General features: G+C 38.8%; 1 protein-coding gene across 4 annotated transcripts in view; it reads right to left on the bottom strand.

Annotated features, from left to right (window-relative positions):
• The window catches only part of VMP1 (vacuole membrane protein 1), a 135636-nt gene that overhangs the window by 101490 nt on the left and 16815 nt on the right, over positions 1 to 17331 (bottom strand). For all 4 annotated transcript variants that reach the window (XR_010152726.1, XM_063798065.1, XM_024350103.3 and 1 more), the window contains 4 exons: positions 9354 to 9455; positions 5407 to 5542; positions 3965 to 4055; positions 2559 to 2669 (listed from right to left, as the gene is read on the bottom strand). Coding sequence is in view for 3 of the 4 variants with exons in the window: in XM_063798065.1 (XP_063654135.1) it covers positions 2559 to 2669; positions 3965 to 4055; positions 5407 to 5542; positions 9354 to 9429 (414 nt within the window). In the remaining variant the exon portion in view is untranslated. The remainder of the gene's footprint in view (positions 1 to 2558; positions 2670 to 3964; positions 4056 to 5406; positions 5543 to 9353; positions 9456 to 17331) is intronic.

Here is a 17331-nt window from a genome sequence, read left to right as displayed (position 1 = left end):
TCCTTTTTCATCCCAAATGCTATTTCCATTCCAAGCAATCTTTTAAAACATCAAAGATCTATACCATCTTTTGTCTTCATTTTGCTTGACTTCTCTCTACAAGTTCTCTTTATAAATACTCCTTGCTATCCATTCTTCCTATCACCTCCTGGGAAGCTTGTGTCTCTTATAAGGATAATCCTAACTGCTCCTCTTCTCTTCCACCTTCAATCTATCTCCCACACTATAGCCAGGATTATATATTCATAAATTGCAGATCTGGCTGTTTTACATATACTTAATTTTAGGGCATTTAAAATAATTTTTTTTTTGAGACAAGGTCTCACTTTGTCACCCAGGTTGGAGTGCATGGTGCAATCATAGCTCACTGCAGCCCCTATCTCCTGGGCTCAAGCCATCCTCTCGCTTCAGCCTCCTGAATAGCTGAGACTAACAGTCCTGTGCCACCACACCCGACTAATTTTTGTATTTTTTATAGAGATGTAGAGATGTGTTGCCCAGGCTGGACTTGAACTCCTAGGCTCAAGTGATCAGCCCGCCTTGGCTTCTCAAAATGCTGGAATTACAGGCATGAGCCATAATTTCAATCTCTTTTGACATTCAGCAGAATCTGCTATCTGGGTTGCTTTTCAGAGGCTTCCAAATTAATTAAATGCTACAAATGAGTTTCTTAATCTGGTTTTCCCAAGGAATATGAGGACAGGTCTAGACACGAACAGAAAAGTATCCTGTAACCTGTAATTCCTTCTTTTCCTCTCTCCCTCAACCTCTACTAGTGAATGTAGTGTTATTCTACTACGAATGCAGTTATTAGAAAAACAGTGATATGAGTTAATTCCCTAGGATTTATGTCCCTGTTTGAGTTAAATCACCAAGCAAACATGAACATAATTCTAAAGTTCCAAGTTTTAAACTCCCATAAACTTGGAGAAATGATATATTATAGATTAATTCCCAAAGCATTCGTCAGATCATTAATTCAGTACCCTTCTGAGCCAAGCAGACAATCATTCCTTAATACTTATCCTAGCTGCTTCAGAGATGAATTCATTATAGCACAGAGATTGCAAGTGCTTGTAGTGATGAATTTTATTCAGCAATGGGTACTGCTTGATAATCTTTCACCTGTTTTTCCCCAATGAAGATCAAACTGCTTTCAAATATGGAAGTGTTTTCAATTTATTATCTAGGGACAGGAACAGCAAGAACAAGCAAGGCACATGGGGCACAAAATTTAATGAGGCACTTATTCATCCATTCTGTATCTGCATGACCCTGAGAGTGCCTATTTATATTTTGTGCCCTCAGTATCTAACTCAACCTCTCCCTAGTTCTAGCTCTGACATTATTCCAGTATATTTGTGAATGTTCAAAGGAAAATTGATCTTCATTCTCTCTTATTTCTTTTTCTTTTTCTTTTTTTTTTTTTTTGAGACGGAGTCTTGCTCTGTCGCCCAGGCTGGAGTGCAGTGGCGTGATCTCGGCTCACTGCAAGCTCCACCTCCCAGGTTCACATCATTCTCCTGCCTCAGCCTCCCGAGTAGCTGGGACTACAGGCGCCTGCCACTAAGCCCGGCTGATTTTTTTTGTATATTTAGTAGAGACGGGGTTTCACCATGTTAGCCAGGATGGTCTCGATCTCCTGACCTTGTGATCCGCCTGCCTCGGCCTCCCAAAGTGCTGGGATTACAGGTGTGAGCCGCTGCGCCTGGCCATTCTCTCTTATTTCCACTAGTAAAAGAATATTTTTCAGAAGGGGCACTTTTTTTTTTTTTTTTTTTTGAGACAGAGTCTTGCTCTGTCGCCCAGGCTGGAGTGCAGTGGCGCCATCTCCACTCACTGCAAGCTCCGCCTCCCGGGTTCAGGCCATTCTCCTGCCTCAGCATCCTGAGTATGTGGGACTACAGGCACCCGCCACCACGTCCGGCTAATTTTTTGTATTTTTAGTAGAGACAGGGTTTCACCATGTTAGCCAGGATGGTCTCGATCTCCAGACCTCATGATCTGCCCGCCTTGGCCTCCCAAAGTGCTGGGATTACAGGCGTGAGCCACCGCGCCCAGCCCAGAAGGGGCACTTTTTATACTTTGGTTCAAAGGACTCAAGAAAGCATTTAGTTCTACATGTTAATACTCCATCAATTACATTCAATAAGAATCCCAAAATAAATATCCAAGTAGGTAAATGATGTTAGAGGATGTAAGGGAAGACATTTCTCACATGGAATTTTGTATATTTAAATGGACTTCATTTATTAAAATAACAATTGCTTAAGCAATTAAATCTAGAAGGCAAAGAAAAACCTTCCACACTAAACTAATTTAAATAAACAACCTTATTTGCTTAACTGGGGTTTTCTCTTTGCTTTTTAAATACTAACCCTAAAGGAAAAACAAAACAGAACTCTAAGTCAAACTTAAAGCACTGATTGGAGGATCAGAATGCTTACAAAACACAAAGGTAATTAAAACAAATCTTAGAATTTTTACTTCTGACATAAAAGCACCAATAAAAAGATAGGAAATATCATTTTTGCTTATTAAAATAAAATTATTCTTACCAGATAAAGCAGAAAGGTGTGCAGCCCTGTTCCAAGCCCAACAGAAGACAAAATTCCTAAGCCTATCCAGTAGGCATACAAAAGAAACTGTTTCTCTATACGTTGCACATACTGAAAAAAAGGGATGAGGTGAAAACCGTGAATTCTCTATACAGAAATGCGGTATTTATAAACCATCATCAAAATTAAATAAACTAACTAAAGTAAGTTTCAAATAGGAAAAAACTAATAAGATTAAAAACCCATTGAAGAGGCCTAATTTCTTTAATATACAATGGCAAAGATGACAAAAAAATTAATCTAACTGGAATAAAGGTCTTATTTCTAAACCTTTAATAAAAGCGTTGTTTCTAAACTTTTAAAGTCCTACTATTTACAGGACACAGGAAAAAGCAAATTATGAATAAGATAATTTTGAGGATAATTTTAAATATATTTAAAATAAATGCATTTAGAACTGTAAAAATTTCTCTGTGATTAGCAGTAAACCGTTTTAAAATACCATTCTAAAGTCATTTCAGTGATTGGCAGTAAACTGTTTTAAAATACCATTCTAGAGTCATTTCTGTGATTGGCAGTAAACTGCTTTAAAATACCATTCTAGAACCATTTCCTGTTAAAATACATTAATGTTTTGCTATTTTAACAAAAGAGGTTAACAAAGCATCCTATTTTCCCATCAGTAATGTTGTACATGTAGACTACAGGCAAATGAACCTGTCTTTTTATACAAATAAAATGTAATCATCAACCTTGGATGAGAGGCCTACCTATTTGGATGGGTCACAAAAGTATGTTAGAGAAAATAAGAAAACTTTGGCAGTGATTAACGGATTCATGCTGCTGTGACGGAAAACCTTCAGGAAAGTTACATTTAAATCTTTGATTACAGGCAGAGTGGCCTGTAATCCCAGCATTTTTGGAGGCCAAGGCAGCCAGATCACCTGAGGTCAGGAGTTTGAGACCAGCCTGGCCAACATGGCAAAACCCCATCTCTACAAAAATACAAAAAAAATTAGCTGGGTGTGGTGGCAGGTGCCTGTAATCCCAGCTACTTGGGAGGCTACGGCAGGAGAATTGCTTGAACCCAGGAGGCAGAGGTTGCAGTGAGCTCAGATCACACCACTGCGCTCCAACCTGGGTGACAGAGCGAGACTCTGTCTTTAAAAAAAAAAATCTTTGAAGGTAAAAGGAATCACATACACCACATATAAATCCTCAGCAGCCATAAAACATCACAAGAATATTTTTAGTGTATGCCTTTAAAAGTAAAACATTTGAGATACTAGTTATGAGATAATGTTGAGGGTAGAAATTCTATAAAACCCACATTCATCCCATTTGAAACTGAGATTAGAGAATTAGAGAATGTGCAAGACTAGAAACAGAATTGCTCGACCTCTCACCTGTTGATGCACTCCTTCAACATAATACGTAGCTATAAGCACAGCAAGCAGCAGTAAAAAAGACACCACAATGCTTTGACGATGCCATAATCTTAAAAACAAATAAAAAAAATAAATATCTCACAGTCTCACTTTCAGCATTCACCATTCTCAGAACAATTTCTTGCTGAAACAGTTAGGTTACCTAGCTCAGCTGGGCTGAGCTCTTTTCCTTACACATCATGGCCTCTTGGAGTAACAGAAGGGGGTCAAGGGAAGATACATAGGCAGAGAACCCAAGTTCTTATCATAACCCCCACTGTAGCCTTTTCCTTACCCAAAGCCTGATCTTATTAAACCTCAACTTATAATATGGAGAAGCATTATAGTATAATAGAAAGAGCACTGGCCTTCAAGTCAGAGGACCTGGGTCAGAGACCCTTCATGTTGCACTTTCAGCCAGACACTTAACCAACCTGATTCTGTTTCTTGTTTTTATAATCTTTATTTACTTATTTTTATTTTTTTTTGAGATGGAGTCTTACTCTGTTGCTGGAGTGCAGTGGTGCGACCTCAGCTCACTGCAAGCTCCACCTCCCGGGTTCAAGCTATTCTCCTGCCTCAGCCTCCCAAGTTGCTAGGACTATAGGTGTGTGCCACCACGCCCGGCTAATTTTTGTATTTTTAGTAGAGATGGGGTTTCACCATGTTGGCCAGGGTGGTCTCGAATTCCTGACCTCAGGTGATCCACCCACCTCAGCCTCCCAAAGTGCTGGGATTATAGGCATGAGCCACCATGCCTGGCCTAAAATGTTTATAATGATATACTTGTTTTACCTTCTTTATGGAGTTGCCCTAAGGATCAAAATCAGCTGAAAATGTTACAAAATACTTTATAAACTCTTAGTACAATAAAAATGTTAAGATAATAGTACAGAGAATAACTTGGAAGGGCATGCCAGAAGATAAGGCATGTAAAAGTTCAACTTGTTCTTTATGGTACTCGAAACAGGGCTTACAAGTACTAAATTTAAAGACAACACATTTCCATGGCAGAGTTCTTTTTCATTGGCTCAAACTATCAGTAAAACTGCCACATATGCTGAACCTTGCCCTGCTAAAGAATCAGTGTATCTAAATTACACAGACCTGATTTCTCCCAACGGTAAAATCAGGAGAGAAAATAAAAATCGTATTTTTCAGTGTTCTCCACTGCAGATTCAACATGAAAAAACAGGGGACAACTGTGATAATCCAGTAAGCAAACAGCAAATAGCAATGTCTTTCCCTAATCTATTTTTCTTCAACCTAAAGAAAGGAAAATAAATATGTTCCTATGGTAATATTCTAAAGGTAATTAATCCATTTTGATGGAGTAGAGGGCAGAAAGTAAGAGATTACTGAGGATTTTTTAAATGAGTAAATGAGGTGTATGTAAAAGGTAGTGGGAGAAGACTCTTTACTTTGAGGTCCATTCCTTCAAGATTACAAGGATTTCCAGAGAAAAATACTGCAAGGTAATGAGCGGCTGTCTCCACAGGACAATATTCTGCCTTTCTTCCCGCTCCCTCCTCTTCTTTTCATTCACTGAAGAGGGGTCTGAAAAACAATAGTGCAGAGATTAAAACAGAATTTCTAACATTTATGCTTATTCTCTTCAATCACTTTAGATGAAAAGAGTTTTATCTCCCAAATAACAACTAATAGCAAGTCCTAGAGTCTTGTGAAAAATGGCAACTAGTAGTACCTATAATCTCAGCACTTTGGGAGGCTGAGGAGGGCAGATCACTTGAGGTCAGTAGTTCAAAACCAGCCTGGCCAACATGGTGGAACTCCGTCTCTACTAATAATACAAAAATTAGCTGGGCATGGTGGTACACGCCTGTAATCCCAGCTACTCGGGAGGCTGAAGCACAAGAATCCCTTGAACCTGGGAGGCAGAGGTTGCAGTGAACTGAGATTGTGCCACTGAAGACCAGCCTGGATAACAGAATGAAAGAGACTCTGTCTCAAAAAAAAAAAAAAAGAAAGGCAACCAGTCCAAACTCAGCATAGAAAGGAGATGAATGACAGTAGTTCCCCCTTATCTACAGTTTCAGTAACACATGGTCAACTATGGTCTGAAAATAATAAATGGAAAATTCTGAAAATAAGCAATTCATAAGTTTTATTGTTTTAAATTTATTTTTATTTTTTTAAGAGACAGGGTCTCCATTCTGTTGCCCAGGCTGGAATGCAGTGGCATAATCACAGCTCACTTTAAACTCCAACTCCTGGGGTCAAGTGATCCTCCCACCTCAGCCTCCCAAGCAGCTAGGACTACAGGTGTGTACCACCGCACCCAACTAATATTTTTGGTTTTTGTGGAGACACAGTCTCACTACGTTGCCTGGGCTCATCTGAAACTCCTGACCTCAACTGATCTGCTCGCCTTGGCCTCCCAAAGTGCTGGAATTACAGGTGTGAGCTACTGCAGCCAAGCCCCTAAGTTTTATATTGTATGCTGTTCTGAGTAGTATAATAAAATCTTGCCAGTCCTGCTCCATCCAGCCTAAGACCTGATTCATCCCTTTGTTTAGTACATCCGCGTTGTATATGTTACCCCATTACTATATACAGAACAACACAGTGTTTTTTCCTATATCCACTAGGGGTCATGGAATGTATCCCTCATGGATAAGGGGGCTACTATATTATAGTTGCCATTTCTTAATCAGTGTTACCTAGAGAACAACTGAGGCAAAACCAACTTCCTGCCTTGATAAACATCAGAACCTTTTGTAGAGGATGTCCTAAAGAAATGGTACTGAAAATTCCAGCAGTTGAATTTGGGATAGAGCTATAGATTTTGGGAAAATTACTGAAATAAGTCTAAATTGGTCCACCTTCTATGAAGGGCATTCTATCAACCTAGGATCATATTACAGAACAAAGTGGTTTAGATCACAAAAATGGTGAGGCAAACTAGTTGGTTCCAATCCTGGCTCTGCCTTCTATTAGTCACATGATCTTGGGCGAGTTAGTTAATACTTTTGTGTCTCAGTTTTCTCTTCTGTAAAATGGGGATCACAATAGTACATACTTTTCGGGGTCATTGTAAGGATTAAATGAGCTCATATATGTAAAGTTCTCAGAAGAGTTTAACACTTAGTAAGTGCCCAATTAAGTTTAGCTATTAATTGTCACCATCTATTGAAATTACAAAATGCTTTTGTTTTTGTTTTTTTTTGAGACAGGGTCTCATTCTGTTGCCCAGGCTGGGGTGCAGTGGTAGCATGATTTTGGCTCACTGCAACCTCCACCTCCCTGGTTAAAGCGGTTCTCCTGCCTGAGCTTCCCGAGTAGCTGGGATCACAGGCATCTGCCACCACGCCCGGCTAGTTTTTTTTTGTATTTTTAGTAGATATGAGGTTTCATCATGTTGGCCAGGCTGGTTTCAAACTCCTGACCTCAAGTGATCCACGCACCTCGGCCTCCCAAAGTGCTGGGATTACAGATGTGAGCCACCACGCCCAGCACAAAATGCATATACACTGTAAACCGCTAATTCCATTTCTAGGAATGATTAGGTATAAGGTGAAATGACTTGCACAACTTTATTGACCACAGCATTATTTGTACTAGCAAAAAATAATCAATAACTTATATATTACCATTAGAGGACAGAAGAGTGATTAAAGTACAGCACACTCGTACAATGGAAAGAAAAACTAAGCAGCCATAATAAAGAATATTTTTTTTTTGGGGGACAGGGTCTTGCTCTGTCACCCAGGCTGGAGTGCAGTGGTGTGATCGCAGCTCACTGCAGCCTTGTGGGCTAAATCGATACTCTCACCTCAGTCTTTCCAGTAGCTAGCTAGAACTTGAGTAGCTAGCTAGAACTACAGGCGCATACGATCACATCCAGCAAATTTTTAAAATCTTTTGCAGAGATGAGGTTTCCCTGTGTTGTCCTGGCTGGTCTCAAACTCCTGGGCTCAAGAGATCCTTCCGCCTTGGCCTCCCAAAGTGTTGGGATTACAGGCCTGAATCACCACACCCAGCCTAAGAATCAGTTTTTCATGTACAGTTATAGCATAATCTCTAAAATATTAAAAAACACCTGGTACAAAAGAGTAAGTTTGACATGCTAATGTTAATTTTAAATTCCAATGGGGTGAGCAGAAGAGGAAGAATATACAAATGTATGTGCTCTCTAAAAGGAAAGAAAAAAATAGCACACAAAAGCTCCTAATGGGAAGACACTATGATGTATGCAATGCCTATCTCTGAATCCTGAAACTCTTGGTGAAATTGCCAAGTTTACTGACAACCAAAGTAACCCAAAAGTCAGATCAGTGCTGCAAAATGTCCTCTGCAAGGCAATATGGTGATTAAAACAAACAAATGAGGCCGGGCGCGGTGGCTCATACCTGTAATCCCAGCACTTTGGGAGGCCAAGGTGGGTGGATCACCCGAGGTCAGGAGTTCAAGACCACCCTGGCCAACATGGTGAAACCCCATCTCTACTAAAAATACAAAAATTGGCTGGGCGTGGTGGCGCATGCCTTTAATTCCAGCTACTCGGGAGGCTGAGGCAGAATTGCTTGAACCTGGGAGGCGGAGGTTGCAGTGAGCCAAGATCGCACCATTGCACTCCAGCCTGGTGACAGAGTGAGATTCCGTCTCAAAAAGCAAACAAACAAACAAACAAATGAAAACTACTATTTCAGATTCCTTGCACTTCCTCTAAAAGTAGAGAATTGCTGTGAAAATATTACCACACTAGAGTATTATTTGCCATGTGTTTGAGATGTCAAACAATTCAAAAGCTAAAAAAAAAGTATGATTACAACAAAAGAAAAACTTTTTTTTCATTTTCCTTTAAATGCATGAAGGAAAGTTTCTACTTAAATCATCCATATTAATAAAAGTCATCATTTTCAGGGTAACTGTATAAACAGGAGTCAAATACACTGAAATTTACCACAAATTCCAATTTGGTTAAAATATGAGTTTATTCATCTCAAACGATAATTTTAAAATAAATTTTTAAATAATATTCACATTCTAACTTTTTTGATAACTGTATATTTAAGAACAGTGTAGTAAGTTTATAATCTACTTCTAGAATTACAAAATAGCACAATAAAATTGAGCACTGAGCAAAGCCAAATAAACACTGACCATACTATAAGATTAACAAGTAATAATCTTGTACTTGGAACACTGTTTATGTGATTGTGACCAGGCTCCTTCTGCCATCACTGTGAAATATCACCTTACAGGCCCTGACTGACCCATAATTTAATTTACTAAGAAGATAATATAAGATTAAAAATAAAAGAAGTAATATATCTCTATTTTATTCCAATGAAAAGTATATCATTTAAACCCATAGCACTCCTCCCTGCAAACCATCAAAATTTACCTGTGAAATTTCCATTATGATGTTCCTTGTTCATTGCTACACGTCTCTGGTCACAATTTTTTCCATTCTCTGCCATTTCATAGATCAGTAACTCTTGAGGAGCTAATACAGCAAAATAAAATCCAGCAACACATTACAAACTTCTGCTGTGTAGCTGTGACTGAATAAAACTGAATACAGGAATAACATCACAGTAATAACCCACATGATATATATGATGTGTTTACACTTTTTTTCTTTTATAACCAAAATTTGAACAATTTAGTTATTCTATTGAACAATTTATATAGATATTCTAATACAAATAGTAAAAATATAAAAGCCATATAGTTGTAAACCTTTTCCTAGTAGTTATTTCAGGGATCTTCCAGATTGAAATTTGGAGGTAATCTGTCCACAGAAGGAGGATATCAAGCACTAGTACCTCCAAATGTTAACACACTATAAAGTCTAACATCCTTCTAATTTACAATTAAATATCATACTACTATGTACTCAAAATTAATCTTATCATTTTTACCTTTTTACAGTTTTCTTTCATATTCCCTTTAACATTATTATATAAAAATAGAATATACTACAGAAGATGCTGCAACTGTTGATACATAAATCTAAGATCTTAGACCAGTTTTATTTAGGAAACAATTCTACTGAATAAAATGATATGGGCAAAAAAAAAACCAAACTTGAAATGTTTAAGATAGTTAAATGTACTTTATTTATAACATGCTTCATACTACAGGTATCAGTGCTTTTACTTTAATGTAATACAACATATAAAAACCAGATTGCCTGTGATTGTATCATTCTTCAGGTGTTAGTAAAGCAAAACTTTCTACTCAAAAAGCACATCACTTCAATAAAAGGCTAAAATGCTGAGTCCTTAATACAATATTAAAACTTGCCCAGACACTTATAAAAAGACAACTGGGGCCGGGTGCAGTGGCTCATGCCTATAATCCCAGCACTTTGGGAGACCAAGGCAGGATGATCACTTGAGGTCAGGAGTTTGAGCCCAGCCTGGACTACACAGTGAGATCCCATCTCTACATAAGATAAATAAATTAGCCAGGAGTGATGACCCATGCCTGTAGTTCTAGTTGCTCAGGAGGCTGAGGTGGGAGGATTGCTTGGGCTCAGGAGTGAAAGGCTACATTGAGGTATGATTGTACCACTGCATTACAGCCTGGGCAAAAGGGAGACCCTGCTTCAAAAAAAAAAAAAAAAAAAAAAAGAAGGTGAAAATAAATACAACCCACAGGAGAAAGTATTTACAAATCACATATATTTCATAAGAAGCGTGTATCGGGCCTGCAAACTCTTACAACCCAGTAATAAAAAGCAAATAATCCAATTAATAAACGGATAGAGGAGCTGCACAGATATTTCTCCAAAGATACACAAATTGCTAATAAGCACATAAAAAGATGTCTAACATCTTTAGCCATCAAGGAAATGCAAATTAAACCACAATGAGATACAATCTCATACCTGTTAGGATGGTTATAGTAAAAGACAGATAATAGACCAGGCGCGGTGGCTCACGCCTGTAATCCCAGCACTTTGGGAGGCCAAGGCAGGCAGATAGTGAGGTCAGGAGTTCAAGACTAGCCTGCCCAACATGGTGAAACCCCGTCTCTACTAAAAATACAAAAATTAGCCTGGCGTGGTGGTGGGTGGCTGTAATCCCGGCTACTCGGGAGGCTGAGGCAGGAGAATCGCTTGGACCCCCGAGGCGGAGGTTGCAGTGAGCCAAGATCGTGCCATTGCACTCCAGCCTGGGTGACAGGAACAAGACTCTGTCTCAAAAAAAAAAAAAAAAAAAAAGAAACAAAAAAAAAGATAATAATAACAAGTGTTAGTGAGGATGTGGAGAAATCGGAACTGCTGGTGGGAATGCAAAAGAGTTCAGCTGCTTTGGAAAACAATCTGTCAGTTCCTCAAAAATACAGTTACCATATGACTCAGCAATTCAGGAATGTTCATAGTGACACTGTTAACAGACCAAAGGTTTTTTTTTTTTTTTTTTTTTTTGAGATGGAGTCTCTGTCACTCAGGCTGGAGTGCAGTGGCATGATCTTGGCTCACTGCAACCTCTGCCTCCCGAGTTCAAGTGGTTCTCCTGCCTCAGCCTCCCAGGTAACTGGGATTACAGGTGCCCGCCACCATGCCTGGCTAATTTTTGTATTTTTAGTAGAGACGGGGTTTCACCATGTTGGTTAGGCTGGTCTTGAACTCCTGACCTTGTGATCTGCCTGCCTCGGCCTCACAAAGTGCTGGGATTACAGGCGTGAGCCACCGCGCCCAGCCTATAACCCAAATGTCTTATCAACTGATGAATGGATATAGGAAATATGGTATATGGTATACCCAAACAATGAAATATTAGCCATAAAAAGAAATAAAGTAGTAATACATACTACTGCATCAATGGAGTCTGAAAATATGCTAAGTGAAAGAAGTCAGTCACAAAAGACTACTTGTTATGATTCCCATTTATATGAAATTTCCAGAATATGCATATCCATGATAACAGAAAGTGGATTAGCAGATGAGCTGGAGAAAAATGGGGAGTAGCTGCCAATGAGTTGTGAGTTTTTTTCTGGGGTGATGATAATGTTCTAAAATTGTTTTGATAGTTGCATAGATGTGAATATACCGTTTAAATGGGTGAATTATATGATATGTGAATTATGTTTCAATAAAGCTGTTTAAGAATAGTCACCAGCAGGAACTATCCAAACTTCCAAATATTCATAGGAAATATATGTTATGAATACATATGAATAATATATTCATAGAAAAATAATGGTATACTGTTCTACAAATCTCATTTATTCATTCATTCATTTAGTTATGTTGCCCAGGCTGGTCTCGAACTCCTGGCCTGAAGCGATCCTCCTGCCCCAGCTTCCCAAAGTGGTGGGATTCCAGGCATGAGCCACTACCCACGCGTCTCTATATTTAATAGAAGACCCAAGAGTATTAGGAGTATTCTCATGGCCAAGTGGCTCAAATTTTTATATTTTATGAGCGGATTCAGTGACAATTTAGAATTCAAAGTCAGATATATGAGTTAGGGGGTTATATTATTAAGAAAGAAAATTCATGAAGTCACTTGATAAGATGCTTGTATAAGGTTTGTTTACCTATTCACTCAACAAATACTAACTGAACACTTTGTATGTGCCAAGAGTCATGCTAGATTTATATTTAGCTGATCAGAATATGATATGGTCATGGGTCCAATCTTCCTGTAGTTTGATAGCTGGTGCTAATTTATTCCTTGACTAAACTCTAACTATTGTAACTATTTTCAAAATTTATGCCTCATAAAGGAAAACAAGTGAAAGGCTATAAAAATCACTAGAAAAAAAAGCACATATTCATCACTGTAATATTCTCCTTTTTAAGATACAATCCATTTGTGTATACCTTTGTTTTGTTGTCTTCAATGCTGAATAAGCAAATAAACACATCAAGAAATAAAATATAGGTTTCTATTAGTATAGATAGCCTTAAGTAGACAATCATAAGATTTAAAATCTGAAAAATCTGGATTTGATCCCAGATTTGCCACTGATTAGTTGTGTGATCTTAAGCAAAGTTTCATTTTCTTTAGTCCTTCATTGTTTGGATTCACAAAATGAGGACAATAATTGCCACTTTCAAATGATTGATGTGTAGATGAAATAATCTATGTATGCATGTGTATGTTTGTTGATACGCATGCATGTGTGACTATAAATACCAATACATCAAAAGAGTAGGAGGTAATAAACATACAAAATGCCTAAACTATAAAAAACAACTTCACAGCACATGCCTCATTGTTATTGTATCAGTGATGCCAGTGTTGTTCATTCAGCTCTCATTTTAAAAGTTCTGGGGTCTCCAATGGGCACTGAGGATACAAATATTAATAGGATAAGGAGGTCCCTGTCCTCAAGAGGATCACAGTCTGGTAAAGAAGCCAAATGAACACAAGAAATCAATTATAACAGAATGGGATGAAATAGGCATTTTAATAAAATTAGATGAAAAGACAATGTTTTAGTCAGGTCTTAAGAGTCTAACAGGGCCAGGCATGATGGCTCACGCCTGTAATCCCAGCATTTTCGAAGGCTGAGGCGGGCAGATCACGAGGTCAGGAGATCGAGACCATCCTGGCTGACACGGTGAAAGCCTGTCTCTACTAAAAATACGAAAAAATAGCCGGGCATGGTGGCGGGCGCCTGTAGTCCCAACTACTCTGGAGGCTGAGGCAGGAGAACGGCATGAACCCAGGAGGCAGAGCTTGTGGTGAGCGGAGATCGCGCCACTGCACTCCAGCATGGGCGACAGAGCAAGACTCCGTCTCAAAAAAAAACAAAAAAAACAAAAAGTCTAACAGACTGGAGAAATTTGTAAATCTCTCTAAACATCAGTTTTTCTTAATTTGTAAAACAGAGATAACATGACACACATCAGAGGGTTGAGGATTAAACAAGATAATGTACATAAAATACTAACATATTGCCTCACCTTTCATGTGACCTCAATATATACTAGCTATTATGAAGATCGTGAAGTAGAAAGCACTATCGGAGCTCACAGGACAATATATTCAGACCAGTTCATAGAAGCTTAAAGTTTGACTCTGCAAACTTAAGTCATACTTGTGTGAAGATTCAGCCAAAAGATAATGTAGCCCGAGCAATTACAAAACAATAACAACAAAAACCAAAGATGCTAGAGCATCACAATAGGTTTACAAAATGGAAATCTATTTCACAAATCTGAATTTTATTAATAAAAAAATCAACTGAGGATGTCTGAAATGGAACCATATAAAAAAGTTAATGATTTTCCATCTGCCAGTCATTTAACTTGAAGCTATACTTAAGTTCTGCAAATACTTAAAACTATGTGGGTTTGGCCAGGTGTGGTGGCTCATGCCTGTAATCCCAGCACTTTGGGAGGCTGAGGCGGGCAGATCACCCGAGGTCAGGAGTTCGAGACCAGCCTGGCCAACATGGGGAAACCCCGTCTCTACTAAGAATACATAAATTAGCTGGGTGTGGTGGCTTGCGCCTGTAATCCCAGCTACTCGGGAGGCTGAGGCAGGAGAATCGCTTGAACCCAGGAGGTGGAGGTCGCAGTGAGCCAAGATTGCACCACTGCACTCCAGCCTGGACAACAGAGCAGGACTCCATCTCAAAAAAAACAAAAACAAAAACAAAAAAAACTATGTGTGTTCATATTCAGCCAAATCCTATAGGCAATATCTTTTAAAAAATATTTTGAAGATATTTAAACATTTGTAAATATCTAAATATATGATAAATATTTACAAATAAGATATTTAAGGATATTTAAGATATTTTAAAGCCAGCCATTCATCTCTATCACAGTAAGTAAAATTTATTTAATTTGTGATGAAAAGATAAACAGGGCACAGAAAGGTTTGCCTTATAAATAACATTCTAAAACCTTTCTCCTACAAAACACTGATAATTGAACTCATTTGCCCCTATTTACTCTTTCCCATAGTGTCATTGTTTTACCCAAAACATTTTGGGTCTATGAGTGCGTACTTACAACAATGGTATTGCACAATTATTTGAAGGTTTTGTTTTTAAGCTATTGCAACAGGGGTTTTCATTTGAGCAAATAATGTGCTCTTACACAACGTGCTAAAAAAGAATAGCATACTGACATTTTCTTCTCCAAAATTCTCTCTGGAAAACATAATAGTCTGAAATTTTGTTTTGTAAGAAATAACCCAGGGAACTAAGTTATTTTCATCAGTCTATTTCTTCATAAACAAAATAAATTCGCAGTTTAAAAAACAACTTTTCAAAACCTTCTTGCCATTCCCAAAAGAAGGAAATATAGCATAAGGCCAAACAAGAGAGCCACTGAGGTTCTAAACAGTTAAGCTTATAAAAGCATCAAAACCCCCCCTTTTTTTTTTTTTGGCATTTTGACCATTTAGGATGATTTAAAACCATCCCAAGTATGAAACAGCCAAAATAAAAGACCCACTAGTGTTTTAATAGTTAAGCTTATAAAAACTTCAAAGCTTTTCTGCATTTTAACCATTTTCTAAAGGATTTAACATTTTTCCTTGCCTTTCAAAATTCCCTTGAAAACATCCTCACTTTGCCTCTTCTTCCCCCAATCATACGTACTGTAAAACTTTGTAAAACTGCAATGCCTCCAGAATCATCTGCATTCTTATGATCTGTCTAAGAAGCTGAACATAACTGAAGAAAATCACACAATTACAAAGCCACTTCAAATTCTTAATTCAACAAATATATACCAACGGTCCATTATGTGCCAGTTATTATTATTATTATTAACATTATTATTTTGAGACAGTCTCGCTGTGTGCCCAGGCTGGAGTGCAGTGGCACAATCTCGGCTCACTGCAACCTCTGCTTCCCGGGTTCAAGTGATTCTCCTGTCTCAGCCTCCCAAGTAGCTGGGACTACAGGCACCCGCTACCACGCCTGGCTAATTTTTGTTGTTTTTTTTTGTTTTTTTTTGTTTTTTTGAGACAGAGTCTCATTCTGTCGCCCAGGCTGGAGTGCAGTGGCACCATCTCGGCTCACTGCAAGCTCCACCTCCCGGGTTCATGCCATTCTCCTGCCTCAGCCTCCCGAGTAGCTGGGACTACAGGCGCCCGCCACCAGGCCCGGCTAATTTTTTTGTATTTTTAGTAGAGACGGGGTTTCACTGTGTTAGCCAGGATGGTCTCCATCTCCTGACCTCGTGATCAGCCCACCTCGGCCTCCCAAAGTGCTGGGATTACAGGCGTGAGCCACCGTGCCCTGCCTATTATTATTTTTGAGACAAAGTCTCACTCTGTTACGAAGGCTGGTGTGCAATAGCACAATATTGGCTCACCGCAACCTCTGCCTCCCGGATTCAAACAATCCTCCTGTCTCAGCCTCCCAAGTAGCTGGGACTACATGTGTGCACCACCACGACAGGCTAATTTTTATAGAGATGGGGTTTCGCCATGTTGTCCAGGCTGGCCTCAAACTCCTGGGCTCAAGTGATCTGCCCATCTCAGCCTCCCAAAGTACTGAGATTACAGGCTTGAGACACTGTGCCTAGCCCAGTTATTAAGATGCCAAAGCTCAAACCTAAAATTGATGATTCCTGCTAATAAACTTTTTTTTTTACTTTGACAACTATTTCATCCTTTGTTTTTGCTCCCAAAACATTTTACCCCCCTTTTTCCTTTCTTATTTTCAGACATTGACTTTCTTTTTTCTTTTTCTTTTCTTTTTTTTTTTGAGACAGGGTCTCACTCTGTCCCCCGGGCTGGAGTGCAGTGGTGCAATCATGGCTTACTGCACCCTCGACCTCCTGGGTTCAAGTGATCCTCCCACTTCAGCCTCCCGAGCAGCTGGAACTACAGGAACATGCTAACATGTCCAGCTAATTTTTGTATTTTTAGTAGAGACTGGGTTTCCCCATTTTGCCCATGCTGGTCTTGAACTCCTGGGCTCAAGTGATCCCCCTGCCTTGGCCTCCCAAAGTGCTGGGATTACAGGCATGAACCATATCCAGCCCTGTTACATTTTTTTAAATAACAAAAGCAGTGAGAGAATTCACCAATCCCACTACTATTAAGCCTACTAAAATATTTACACTTCACCCATGTCAGCATTTTTCTCTCTTTATGACTTGGCAGTGTCCTCTACTTACCAAAGGCCATTATGTCAATATATATATATCATTTCCTTCCTCCTTCTCAGGGACTTTGCTCCTTCTGTTCTCACTGTGTAATCAATCTTTACCCCTTTATTCTCACCAGAAAATTAAGTACTCAATATTTCCCATTTTTCATTCCTTCTTCATAAATAGTGCTCAAAAGAGTTGCCTACATATACAGGCTCCACTTACTCATCATCAAATTTCTGCCTGATCCATTGTGATATGACTTCTGCTCCGACAAATAAAAATAAATTGCTTTTGTGAA

This window comes from Pan troglodytes, chromosome 19, assembly GCF_028858775.2.
Source record: "Pan troglodytes isolate AG18354 chromosome 19, NHGRI_mPanTro3-v2.0_pri, whole genome shotgun sequence".
NCBI classification, from domain to species: domain Eukaryota; kingdom Metazoa; phylum Chordata; class Mammalia; order Primates; family Hominidae; genus Pan; species Pan troglodytes.
Note: the sequence above shows the minus strand (reverse complement) of the source record. Positions and strands in the feature narration are given on the sequence as shown.